Source organism: Mastigoproctus giganteus, chromosome 8, assembly GCF_048544385.1.
Source record: "Mastigoproctus giganteus isolate SK-2022 chromosome 8, ASM4854438v1, whole genome shotgun sequence".
NCBI classification, from domain to species: Eukaryota; Metazoa; Arthropoda; class Arachnida; order Uropygi; family Thelyphonidae; genus Mastigoproctus; species Mastigoproctus giganteus.
Window position 1 is genome coordinate 40,209,604 of NC_143582.1, and position 13,363 is coordinate 40,222,966.

The 13,363-nt window shown below is 37.2% G+C and overlaps 1 protein-coding gene across 1 annotated transcript in view; it reads left to right on the forward strand.

Moving 5' to 3' along the window:
• Window positions 1-13,363, forward strand: part of c12.2 (von Willebrand factor A domain-containing protein c12.2) — a 574,487-nt gene that overhangs the window by 257,806 nt on the left and 303,318 nt on the right. Inside the window, exon 18 of the mRNA XM_090380213.1 lies at window positions 10,997-11,112. Coding sequence (XP_090236339.1) covers window positions 10,997-11,112 — 116 coding nt within the window. The remainder of the gene's footprint in view (window positions 1-10,996; window positions 11,113-13,363) is intronic.

A 13,363-nucleotide genomic window follows, 5' to 3' on the forward strand; every position in this document is an offset into this window, starting at 1 on the left:
CGATTTACAGAGCGGATTTTTGAAGCAATTAGAGCGTTTTCATGGACACTACGGCGGAATTTTTCTTCCGATTTCTTGATTGATCGTACCGTTGACTCATTGATTTTGTAATGTTTTGCCACTGAGGAGACACTTTCACCATTAGAAATTTTATCTAATAACTCAATTTTATTCGCGATTGTCATCAACTTCTTTGATATTTTCACATTTCTCTTGTTATTCATAGTCATATTTTTGTACAAGTTAGAAAGAACTTGTCCACAATAAAGTCCACAATTCGGCCCTGGAAAGATTTTGCAGGGCTCAAGGGGTAGAATTTTTTTCAGCTTGGTCTGTACTTGTTAACAGGAGAGACTGCTTCTACAGGGATGGGATACACTTAAATAGAAAGGGTGCAAGAATGTTTGCTGATGCTATCGAGGCAGTGTTAGGTGGGTCGGAAAACTGCTAGATTGGGGGGATACAAGGACTAATAGATTAACAGTAGCCACTGGCAGAGGAGAAAGTGATTCTTGCACTGCTTCTATTGGAATGAGCAGCAGCCTAGAAAATAAGATGCAGGATATTTCAGAGACTGCTGGGAGTCATTGCGGTATAAGTTATGAAACATATGGGTTGTGTTAGGGTAGCTAAGAATAGAAACAGGTGCATGTATACTTGCGTGTACACCAATGCTAGGAATTTAGTAAATAAATTTGATGAATTTGAGATATTGCTCAAAACATCAAAGGCAGATATTGTTGGGATTTAAGAGACGTGGTGTCACACAGATATAAGGAATGCAGAACTGAAATTTGGGGAGTACAATGTCTACAGAAAGGATAGACAGGATAGAAAGGGAGGAGGGGTTATGCTATTAGTTAAGAAACACATAAAATCCAAGGAAGTGAAGCCAGTCGACATCGCTGGACAGTGCAGTGTCGAGTCAGTTTGGTATGACATAAGCATTGGGAGATCAAAATTGAGAGTAGGAGTGTGCTATAGGCCTAATGACTCTGATGAGGATAATAAGAAACTGTACAGAGAAATAGAGTGGGCCAGTAAATCAGAGAGTCTTATAATGGGGGATTTTAATTTCCCAGATATTGACTCTAATTGGGGGGCTGGTCACTCACACACCAGCAAGGCTTTTGTGGATTTATTGGATGATTGTTTTCTATATCAGCATGCTTGGGAGGCAACTAGAGGGAGTAATACTCTTGATTTGATTATCAGTAGTGATTCTTCGTGCATTAAGAATCTGCAGATAAATGAACCACTAGGTGGCAGTGATCACAGTGTTCTGAAGTGGGATTTACTCAAAGAGGTAACTACCATTAGGGGTAAAGGGAAGGGGTATTGCTTTCGTAAAGGCGACGACGATGGACTGAGACAGTATTTAAATTCTATACAGTGGGATCAACTGATGATGTTACCAACAGCAAATTCAAAATGGGAAGCATTCAAAGAACTTATCTTGGAAGCTACTAGGCTTTACATACCAACTAAGAAATATTGTTCAAGGTTTAGGCCTAAATGGATGTCAGATGAACTAATGAGGCATATGGCAGAGAAGAAAAATGCATGGGATACATACAAATTAACACGTGACACAGGGCCTATGATAGATACAAGTTGATCTGTAACCAAGTTACAAAGGAGGTTAGGCAGGCGAAGGCAGATTACAAGAAATCCTTGGCAAGGGATGCGAAGAAAAACAGCAAAGAGTTCTTTACTTATATAAACTCTAGAAGGAAGGGGATGAATCAGATTGGTCCACTTGATATTGATGGGTGAACTGTTGATGATCCTGCTCAGGTAGCTAACAAACTAAATGAATATTTTGCATCGACATTCACACATGAGGAGTTATTCAGTGAGGGGAATGCCAGAGGTGTATTCAACTCTGGCAGTAAGCTAGAGAATCTTGTAATAACTGAGAGTAAAGTGGAGGAGAAATTGTTGAAGATAAACACAAGAAAGGCACCTGGGGTGGATGGGATCTATCCAGTTATGTTAAAGGAGGCAGCAAAGGAAATAAGCAAACCCTTAGCCATAATTATGAGAGCTTCCTTGGACTCAGGGGAGGTACCCTTGGACTGGAAATGTGCAAATGTGACCCCAATTCACAAAGGAGGATCAAAGGCTGACACAAGTAATTATAGACCTGTGAGTTTAACTTCTGTTCCCGGAAAATTAATGGAGGCATTGGTTAAAGAAGCACTGCAGGATCATCTAGACAAGACTTCAGTTATAGCTCGGACACAGCATGGTTTTGTTAAGGGGAAATCTTGCCTGACCAATTTGATTGGATACTATGGTGCAGTCACAAAAGAACTGGATGCAGGAAATAACTTGGATATTATATACTTGGATCTTAGACAGGCTTTTGATACTGCCGCACTTGGAAGACTGCTGCACAAATTGGAGCAGTGTGGCATTGGAGGCAAATTGCTGCTATGGATAAAGGGGTGGTTGAGGGGGAGAAGACAGAGAGTGGTAATCAATGGACACTGCTCATCGTGGACTAATGTTATTAGTGGAGTCCCTCAGGGTTCAATATTGGGTCCATTATTGTTTTCTGTATTTATAAATGATATTGATGATGGTATATCAAGCTTAATGTCCAAGTTTGCAGATGATACAAAGGTTGGCAGGGCAGTGTTGTCAAGGACACTACTGACACTATGCTGCTGCAACAGGATCTGGAAAGGTTGAGCAGATGGGCTGAGAGGTGGCAAATGAAGTTTAACATTGACAAATGTAAAGTACTGCATATGGGAAACAGCAACCCCAGAGCAACGTATCAACTCTGTGGTACTACATTGACAGTGGTAGAGAATGAAAGGGACCTGGGGGTGGTTGTGCAGGCAGATATGAAGTTCTCTGAGCAGTGCAGATGGGCTGCAAGAGTAGCTCATATTGTATTGTCAATGAAATATAGGAATTTTTCTAGCAGGGATAAGGAGGTGATTATTCCCTTGTATAAGGCAATGGTCAGGCCACACCTAGAGTACTGTATACAGGCCTGGAGGCCTCATTTCAAGAAGGATGTAGAGCTGCTGGAACGAGTACAGAGAAGGGCAACAAGATTAGTGAATGGAACAAAGGGGTGCTCTTACGAAGAAAAGCTTAAGTTTTGCGAATTACAGTGTCTGGAGACTAGGCACCAGCGAGGTGATCTGATAGAGGTGTACAAAGCCTTGAATGGTTTGAGCATGCTCAATGCTGAGGGGATTCTTCCTCTTGCTCAGATTAACCACCTGAGAGGGCATAAATTCAAATTGAGGAAAGACAGATGTAGGATAGATGTGCGGAAATTTGCCTTTAGCCAGCGGGTGTTTGGTAGGTGGAACAGACTTCCATCCCTTGTCGTGGAAGTTGATAGCCTAAATAAGTTTAAGGCTCAGCTGGACAGGTATTTCGAACAAACAGAGGGGTGAAGTATAAGTGGTTATTTTTTATTTATTTATTTTACTTTAATTTTTTTTGGCCGATGTTGCATAAGCTTGCTTTCTTGCATCAAATGCCTCTACTAATGCTAATGCTAAGGTCACTTTCTTCCGTTAACACACTCGAAAAAAAGTCTGTTTTACACTGCAAAACGGTAGATATATCACTTTTGTAAGCATATCAATTTATAAATTGTTAAATTTATTCAATTTATAAGCATATAAATTAAAAGCAAACGACGAAAACCTTCCATAACAAGCGCATAACACATATTGAACAAGGATTAGCGAGAAACATCCACGCTCATGATTTTGTCACCCCTCTCCCCCCACCCACTGAGCGCTGTTTTGACCGGGAAAGATAATTTTAGCCACGCCCATGTTTTTTATGGCGGAAAATATTCACGGCGCTTTAAAATTCACATTTTTTTGGTTTCATTTTATGTTAAATCGGCGATCGCGAAACCGCGAATACAGATACCGCGAATAGCGGGGGTTTACTGAATTTAGCATTACAGCTCTGGTTCATACTATTTAATTATGATTTTATTTATTTTTGATTGTTCTACAATCAGTAAGTGACAGTGTTAGGAATGTCGGTGTGACAGTGTTATTTGTAGTGTTAGGAATCAGGAAGCAGTAATTTTTATTTTGTTTTTTTATTTTTTAGTATTTTATTTTGTCTTTTTTTTTTTAGTTTAGTTTAGTTTAATTTAATTACTAAGAAGGTTTTACGACCTAAAGGCCTAAAAGCCCAACAGTGAAGACTACGTAAAATTCACTAAGCAAACAAGTTAGTGCAAGGCATCATTTTAGTTTGTAGTAAATCATCAAATTAGGTGAAATGGCATAGTTTTTGTTATATCTCATATTGTGAATACCTTTACGAGTTAGCTTGATATTACACTTCCTCGAATGAGCAATGCTTTGCAAGAGGAGAATACTAATGTTACTTATTCTTGGCAGATACCACCACTCACACAGCACCATTTGTAAATGTGTATGGGATAATAAACACTCTTATCTACATCTCTGTCTTTCTTATACATAGAAAAACAAGGAAGTGGAGGAAAATGAAAGTCAGAAAGGAAGAAGAAATGTTGATGAAAAAAGGAAAGGGGCAGTTACTTCTGAAACTCACTCACTCAAGTATTCACTCATAAATCCCTCGAATAGGCAACACTTCCTAGGTAGCGAAGACTGTCGTTACATATTCTTGGTAACGAAGCATATCATCAGGTTCCTCCAGAAGGCACCATTTCAAGGCTTTTTGGGCTCTCATTAGTGGGTGGGTAGGTACCCTGCTGTTACAATGTGTGACTCAATTATGAAGTATAACCTCACAATATGAGAGATGCCAGATGGTGTGCGACAGTAAAGACTAAGGTTTTAGGGCTGAACCCCTCAGACTACATGAAATTCACTTGATAAACAAGTTAGTACATAGCATCATTTTAGTTTTTAGTAAATCACCGAAGTAAGCGAAATGTCATTGTTTTTGTTATATTTTATGTGAATGCCTTCACAATGCGTTGTGCACCGATGACAATTAAAAAGCCTTGAAATGATGCTGTCTGGGTGGGTGGTGGTATCCGCTGAGAATAAATAAAATTAGTCTTCTCCTTTGGCAAAGCGTTGCTTATTCACTGTAGTGGAATATCAAGGCAACTCATTGTGAAGAAAACAATGACATTTCACCTACTTCAGTGATTTACTTTTTTTTTTTTTTTTTTTTTTTTTATGAAAATCCCAACACAAGAAGTATTAAAACCTATAGTACTTAGTACTGTGCTTGGGTTGGAGGTTGAGAAGACGAAAGAAGATATTTGTTAACATTAAACTTGAACTTCTGTAGACTGTAATTTTCAGGAAATACGTATGAAGGTAGGTTGTTCCAGAAAACAGCAGTTGAATGAATAAACAAGGAAGATGAAAAGTTGGTTCTGTGAGTTTGAAGTTGGACAGTAAATGGATGTTGGCTGGTGGCGGCATGTGTTCGGACTGTTTTGAAAGAGAGAGAGAGAGCGGGAATTATAGAAGCCAATTCAGAAGAACAGTGCCCATGGAAGTATCTGTAGAAAAGGCATGCAGCAGAAACAGTACGTCTATGAGACAGCAAGTGGAGAGGAGTCATTAATTAACCTAACTGCTCTCTGAATGGAATCTAGAAGCCTGAGAGAGATTTTGGGGCCATTGCCCCAGATGTGGGAACAATATTCCATGGTAAGGAATATTCCACTATGAACTAAAATAATGCTATGCACTAACTTGTTTGCCTAGTGAATTTTCTGTAGCTGAGGCTTTCAGCCCTAAAACCTTAGTCTTTACTGTCACACACCATCTGTTGTCTCTCATATTGTGACATACTTCATAACTGGGTTGTTACATATTTTAACACCAGGGTAAGCCACCTGCCCTGATGAGAGGCCAAAAAGCCTTGAAACGGTGCCATCTGGGGGAGCCTGATCGTATCCTTCATTACCAAGAATAGGTAATAACAGTCTTCCATACTGGGGAATTATTGTCTATTCGAGGGATCTATGAGTGAATACTTCAGTGAGTGTGAGTTTGAGAAGTAACTGCCCCTTTCCTTTTTTGATGGCATTTCTTCTTCTTCCTCCCCTAATATCACTTTCCTCTACCTTTCCTGTCTAATAGGGACAGAGATATGGATAACAGTGTTTATTATTCCATACACATTTACAAATGGGGCAGTCTGGGTGATGGTGGCATCTGCTGAGAATGAGTAAAATTAGTCTTCTCCACTGGCGAAACATTGCTTATTCGAGGTAGTGCAATATCAATGGCAACACTCATTGTGAAGGGAGGCATTCACAATATGGGATATAACAAAAACGATGCCATTTCACCTACTTCGGTGATTTACTATGAACTAAATTGATACTATGCATTAACTTATTTAATTTAATTTAATTATTTTTATTTCTTATGTTTTTCTTTATTTTTCCTGTTATTTTGACTATTTTGTTATATTAATCAGTTGTCAAAAATCATAAGAAAAAAAGAAGATGAGAAAGACACTTTTGGCAGCTGTTAAGAAAAGTTTTTACTGCTTCCTGGTTGCAAAATGGACAATCAAATAACAATATCAACATAACCCATATTTACTTCACAAACACACTGACTGGCATTAGTAAGTACCATTCTCGGCACAGAGTTACAAGCAGAGATGGACTTGTTTTCGGGCGCCACATACATTGAATATTTACAGACGTGATATACATCAAGGTAGGTCATTCCATGTGTGAGAATATTTATTATTAAAATAAATCATAATTGTGCAGCTACTCGTTGTTGCAGTTGTTTTCTTCAGTGGCCTTTTAAAAAGTTCAGGAAACTTACTTGGTTACTCATTGTTCTCAGTTCAGTCTCACTTGTTAGAATGAAATGCTCCTGTAATTTGACCTATTCCATGACAATTACATATCACACTCTTTATATTCAACAGTGTTGGGATGTTATTTACTTGTGCTGCATGTAAAATTAATCTCTCACCAAAGGCATATCAGACTGACTGATTTTCAATACAGGAACTCCACAACTTACGTAATACTCGACTTACGCAAATGCGACTTTACGTAAGTTTTTGCTGGCTGGTGCAAACTGAAAAAAAAAAAAAAGAAAACGTATTTTGCATCTCGTAGGAATAAATGGAGGTATCGTTAAAATATCATAATGCGAACCCAGTAACATGTTTCGTTTTTTTTTTCTTGTAATTCATTTCAAGTTACGGCTTCACTCATCCAACCTATGGATCAGTGTGTTATTTCAAATATGAAAGCATACTATTTGCACACAACATTTGTTCAGGCATTGTCTGCAGTAGACGATGAGAAAAATTATGTTAAGATATTTTTGGAAATCTTACACTATTTACCATGCCATCTTAAACATTAATAAGGCCTCGCTGAAATTACTAAAAGTTGTTTAAACAGCGCCTGGAAGAAAATATGCCCACAGCACGTAAAAGGCTTCGAAGGATTTGAAAAAGACGAATCATATGAAGAGGTTACAAATAAGATTGTAAAGGTTGCAGAGCTACTTCACTTGGAGGTTAATGACATGGAGGAGTTAATAGAGGAAGAAGAGAAGGAATTATCTAACTAAGAACTTATTGACTTGCAGGCAGCGATAGTGAAAGAAGAAAATGCTGACAAAACTTGAGATGAACTAAATGAGGAGCCAAGGTGCTTCATCACCAGTGAGATGGCAGTGGCATTTTGTGAAATTGCATCGGCAATGGCGAGGTTTGAGAGGATGGCTCCTGACAGCGAACGATTCTTAAAAGTTAACAGAGGGGTGAATGATATGCTTGCTTGCTACAAATAAATCTACAATGAAAAGAAAAAAGCCACCATCCAGTCATCCATTAATATGTTCTTTCGTGAGATTGAGCGGCCAACCCCTTCTAAATCTCCACAGCCCTCAACCTCTGCAGCAGCATACTTATCAGCTGATGACGTCGATTCTGGCAACAATGCTCGAGAGGTAAAACTTACTGATGTTATGCCTGTCTTCTCTCTTTTTTGTAATTTTATAATTTTGAAATTTTTTAAATTGCACGCTTTTGTGATTTTTTCTGTGCATGCATGAGATAAAAAATTTAATAAATACAAATCGCATGTTTGTCAAACATTTCTTTTTTGAATCAATCGATTCAGCGAGCACAGTTGTGAGTGCTGCACAAGCATGTGGGGAAAATCCAACTTACGTAGAGTTTCACAGAATGCAACCCTTGCATTAATCAGGGAGTGACTGTATACAAATCTCTCCTATTGCACAGTACATCCACATCTCTCATAACTTTACTATTGCTTACTGTTTTACAGCTGTCCAGTATAACAGGAAGCACTATTGAACCCACTGAACAGCTGTATAACAGGAGTACTGCACACTTTTTATAGCTGTTTTACAATCACCGTTGTTAATTAGCATCTGTAATTCACTTGCTGCTTCCAACGCCCATCTGAATATGGGCATTGGCTAATTAATGCTAATCAACATCCATTCTTCATTTATCCATTTTACTTCTGTTCTTTGGAGAACCTTCATTCTTTCATACCTCCCAAAAATTACAATTTTTGGGAAATAGGTTTCAGTAACCTTTTTTTGTTTCAGGTTACCATAAAAACTTAATAAATAAAAAAATTGTTAGTACAGGTAACTCTTGTATAATATGGTTGTTAGGTTCCTATAAAATCTCATGTAGTTCGAAACCCTGTTATACAGGACTAAGAACCAGGTACCAAAAAGGGGGGGGGGGTTACATTCCTAAAGCTAACCAGAATACACCATTTTTATATGACTGTTGGAAACTTAATTTTTATTAAAAATTGTAATAATTGAATAAAACTAACAAATTGTGATACATATATGACAGATAATGTACGTTCATTTAATTAAATAAAAAGATTTTCTTGTTTAAACTCCTACATGACCACCAGGTCAGTGGAGTTTACAATAAATCAGTCAATACAAACGTTAATTGTATTTAGTAGTCACGGGCTTGAACCCTGGTCCACTCAAAGAGCATGTACTACTGCAGTCACGCTCCTGACCACTTGGCTACTTCAGGCGTCCTCTCCCTTGCTGCTAAGCACAATCAAACAAGAAAGTTTTTTCTGATGCAGAATATCTTCACATTCTGAACTTTTTTCTGCAACATTTAGATTTCATGTATCTTCTGCTCTCTTTAAAAAATCAATAATCTGGGATTGTTTGCTTTTGCTTAATCGAGCTTTGTAAATTGCACGGTATATAATATCGGTGTAGATACACCATAGTTTACCTGTAAATTAAACTACATACGTAGTGTGAAGGCATTGTTTTTTAATTGTATCTCATATTGTGAGATACAATTAAAATAAATGATAGGCCAACAGCTTTGAAACCTGTAACCATCCACTGGTGGTGGTATCCACTGAGAATAAATAACAGTAGTCTTCTCTACTACAGAACCTTTACTTATTCGAAGTAGTGCAATACCTGGTACCTCATTGTGAAGGTAACCACAATGAGATACAATTAAAAAATTATACCTTCACACTACATACTTAGTTTAATTTATGGATAAACTATGGTGTATCTACACATATTATATAGTTAATTTAAACCCATATCATATTATGCCTTGCACATTGAATCTTCAAATATTGCAGGGTATGGAGCTAAGCATTTTTGAAGCTCCCTTTTGAACATTTGAAGGATTTTCCAGTTGAAGGATTTTCATTCAAAAAATAAAATTCTAATTGTTCGGCTATTTATGCTTTTTAGTGTAAAATTTGGAACTTCAGAATTTTCATCTGCGCTATTATCCTCTGAATTGATTTGATTTACCTCTGATACCATTCCCACCTAATCCGCTTCGCCACCCTCTTTTTCTACCAGTAATTCTGGAAAGTCTTCGGTAGTCATATCATCGATATCTTCCCCTCCTGCCGATTTAACTAGTTCTACTATCATGCCGATTCCATTTTCAGCCGGTTCGATCATATTTCCTGAATTAATTGACTCTGGCCATATGTTTTTCCAACATGCATTTATGATGACTGTTTTACTTCTTTGAGCGATAAAGCTATGATTCCGATACAGTCCAAAAATGAAAATGGGATCCGTTTTTTACTGCTATCGTCAATCCAAATACTGAGTGCTTTTTCCATTTTCTCAATTATTGGCTCTTGACGATGAGCTCTCATATTTGCAGAAATTGGAGATTCTGCAGCAACAGCAGTTATAATTTTCTATTCATTTTTCTTTATTGTCCAGATTGCTGCTTCATTTAAATTTAAACTCTTTGCAATGTATGATACCTTTCCTCTCTTTTAAGACTATCCAAAATTTGTATCTTTGATTCTCGAGAAATAGTTTCTTTTGAGTGGTGCCTTTTATCTTTCCTTAGGCATAATTTAGGGCTGGAATTTAATTCACAACAAAAAAATTAATCTTTCTTAAGAACAAAGCTCTAGTAATACATACCTGGAAAAATTTATAATTGATCAAATAAAAACCAAAGGAATCTTACAAAAACCTTAAAAGTCACGAACTGCATGCTTCCAAGTCACAATTTTTTATGGTCTCAAACAAGCACAAGTTCAATAGCACAGAGCCTAAAACAGGGGTTTCCCAACAGAATAAAATACGGGGATTTCCTAATAATTTTTTTGCATAATGTGACATAGTGAGTCAACAGCGGGACTCACAAAAAAGAATGGAAATGTTTAAAAATGACATCCAACATAATAGCAGGTTCTTCTCCACACAAAAGCTCAAAAATTATGTTAGAACGAAACCACGTTGTAGAAGTACCATGTTGTAAAAGGGTTGCCGCAATTTATCAGTCGTGTTAGAGCGAAACAATGATGTAGAAGTACCGTGTTATATGGGGGTTGCCTGTATTTATCTTGTATAGAGATATTGTATAATATAATTAACAATTTTATGTTAAACTTTCATATTTTTCTTATATACACAGAATATTGAATAAATATTAAATTTGAACTTAAGCAAATTATTATAGAAAAAAAATTATGCATTAACTATTCTAGCTCAAATCTTTATCTTCATCTTTATCAACACGGCAGTTATTAAGAATTTCACGAAAGCTTAACAAGTATCCTAATCAAGATATATATGATATTGTTACCAAGTCATGCTTAGCAAGGTAATTCACTTTAGTTTCATTTATTCTTCATTAATATGAGATAATTTTTCAGTAAATAATGAGAACAAATTAATTGTAACCATCTCTGTGTCCAACATGCCTGATGTTTATGTGGACAAAGTTAGCACAGCTCTTTATACTTTATAAGTGTGGACCTTCCCATAAGTCTATTGTATATCATATTAGAATGGCAGCAGCACAGTTGCAATTCACTTAGTCACTTTTGTGTCGGCAGGTCAAGTCATGATGATATGCTTGTTTTATAGGTATGGAAATGATCAAAATATTCTATCCCCTTATGACTATTAGCAGTCAGTATTGTGTGTCTATATTGAAGACCCTATGAGTAGGAACTCCATTATGACAGTGCACTCTCTAAATGTATTTTACATTAACTGTGCACACTTGGACATATAGTTTTTTCTTGTTTCCCACTTTAAAGATAGGCTACAGTAGCCCTTGCACCATTGAGCTCTAACAACAACTACAACCTTGAAGATAGGACTAACACATGTGAAAGTGGTAGTGAAGGAATCAGAGATAATTATCAATTATATCTGACATCAGATATTTTTATGCATTTGACTTGGCTATTTGATTAATGAAGTAAGCTCACAAGAAATTTACTTTTATTATTGGCTATTTGATTAATGAAGTAAGCTCACAAGAAATTTACTTTTATTATTGAAAACCTTTCTCTATTTTAGATAGGATTTTTGTAAGTGTTAACTTGCAAAAATTCTGTTTAAGACTATCTAATTTTACTAAAAATTCTGTTCTATCTAACCAATAAATGTTAGTTGATCAAAAATATTACTACAGGCTAGCATTAGCATTAGTAGAGGAATACGATGCAAGAAAGCAAGCTCGTGTAGATCAACCAAAAAAAAACTCCCATTTCACCCCTCCATTCGTTCCAAATGTCTGTCCAGCTCAGCCTTAAATTTATTTAGGTTATTAGCTTCTACAACAAAAGATAGAAGCCTGTTCCACCAATCAACTACCTGCTGGCTAAACGCAAATTTCTGCACATCTATTCTACAACTATCTTTCCTCAATTTGAAACTGTGCTCCCTCAGGTTCTTAGTCTGAGCAAGAGGAAGAATCCCATCAGCATTCAGCTTGCTCAACCCATTCAAGGCCTTATACACCTCAATCAGATCACCTTGCAGGTGCCTACTTTCCAGGCGCTGCAATTTGCAGAACTTTAGCCTTTCTTGGTAAGAGCACCCCTTTGTTCCCCTCACCAATCTTGCCCTTCTTTGTACTTGTTCTAGCAACTCTACATCCTTCCTAAAATGAGGCCTCCAGACCTATACACAGTATTCTAGGTGTGGCCTGACCATTCCCTTGTATAATGGGATAATCACCTCCCTGTCCCTGCTAGCAAAATTCCTATATATCATTGACAAGACTCCGTGACCTCTCCTGGCAGCCCATCTGCACTGCTCAGCAAACTTCATATTTGACTGCACAGTTACCCCCCAGGTCTTTTTCACTTTCCACTTCCCTGAATGTAGTACCACACAGTTCGTACATTTCTCTTCAGTTATCGCTACCCATATGCTGTACTTTGCATTTGTCAATGTTAAACTTCAGTTGCCACTTCTCAGCCCATTTTCCCAACTTATCTAGATCCAGTTGGAGTAGCATACTGTCTTTACTGTCATTAACAACCCTGCCAACCTTTGTATCATCTGCAAACTTTGACATTAAACCTGATATACTTTCATCAATATCATTGATAAATATACAAAACAACAATGGGCCCAACACCGAACCCTGGGGAACTCCAATAATAACATTTGTCCACGAAGAGCGTTGTCCATTGATTACCACTTTCTGTGGTCTCCCGCTCAACCATCCCTTTATCCATTGTAGCAACTTACCCTTAATGAAGTTTGTACAGCAGTCTTCCATGTGCAACAGTATCAAAAGCTTTCCTGAAATCCACGTACAGCAGGCCCTTGTTATAACGCGGTTCGCTCTATGCTGATTTGCTATAACGCTGTTTTTATATTATAACCTATATCTCACTCTAACACTCTTTTACTAGCGTACAGATTGAATTTTTGGCATGTTTAACGAAAACATTTCGTGTGATGTAGTCGATAGCTTGAAAATGAATAGCAAAGTTTCCCACACTCAGTGAAATTTTCTCACACACTAATTTAATTGCACTATGATGACTTCTTACGTAGTTCCGAGATCAACAAAAATGATCAAATATATTGCTTGTAATATTTGCGTT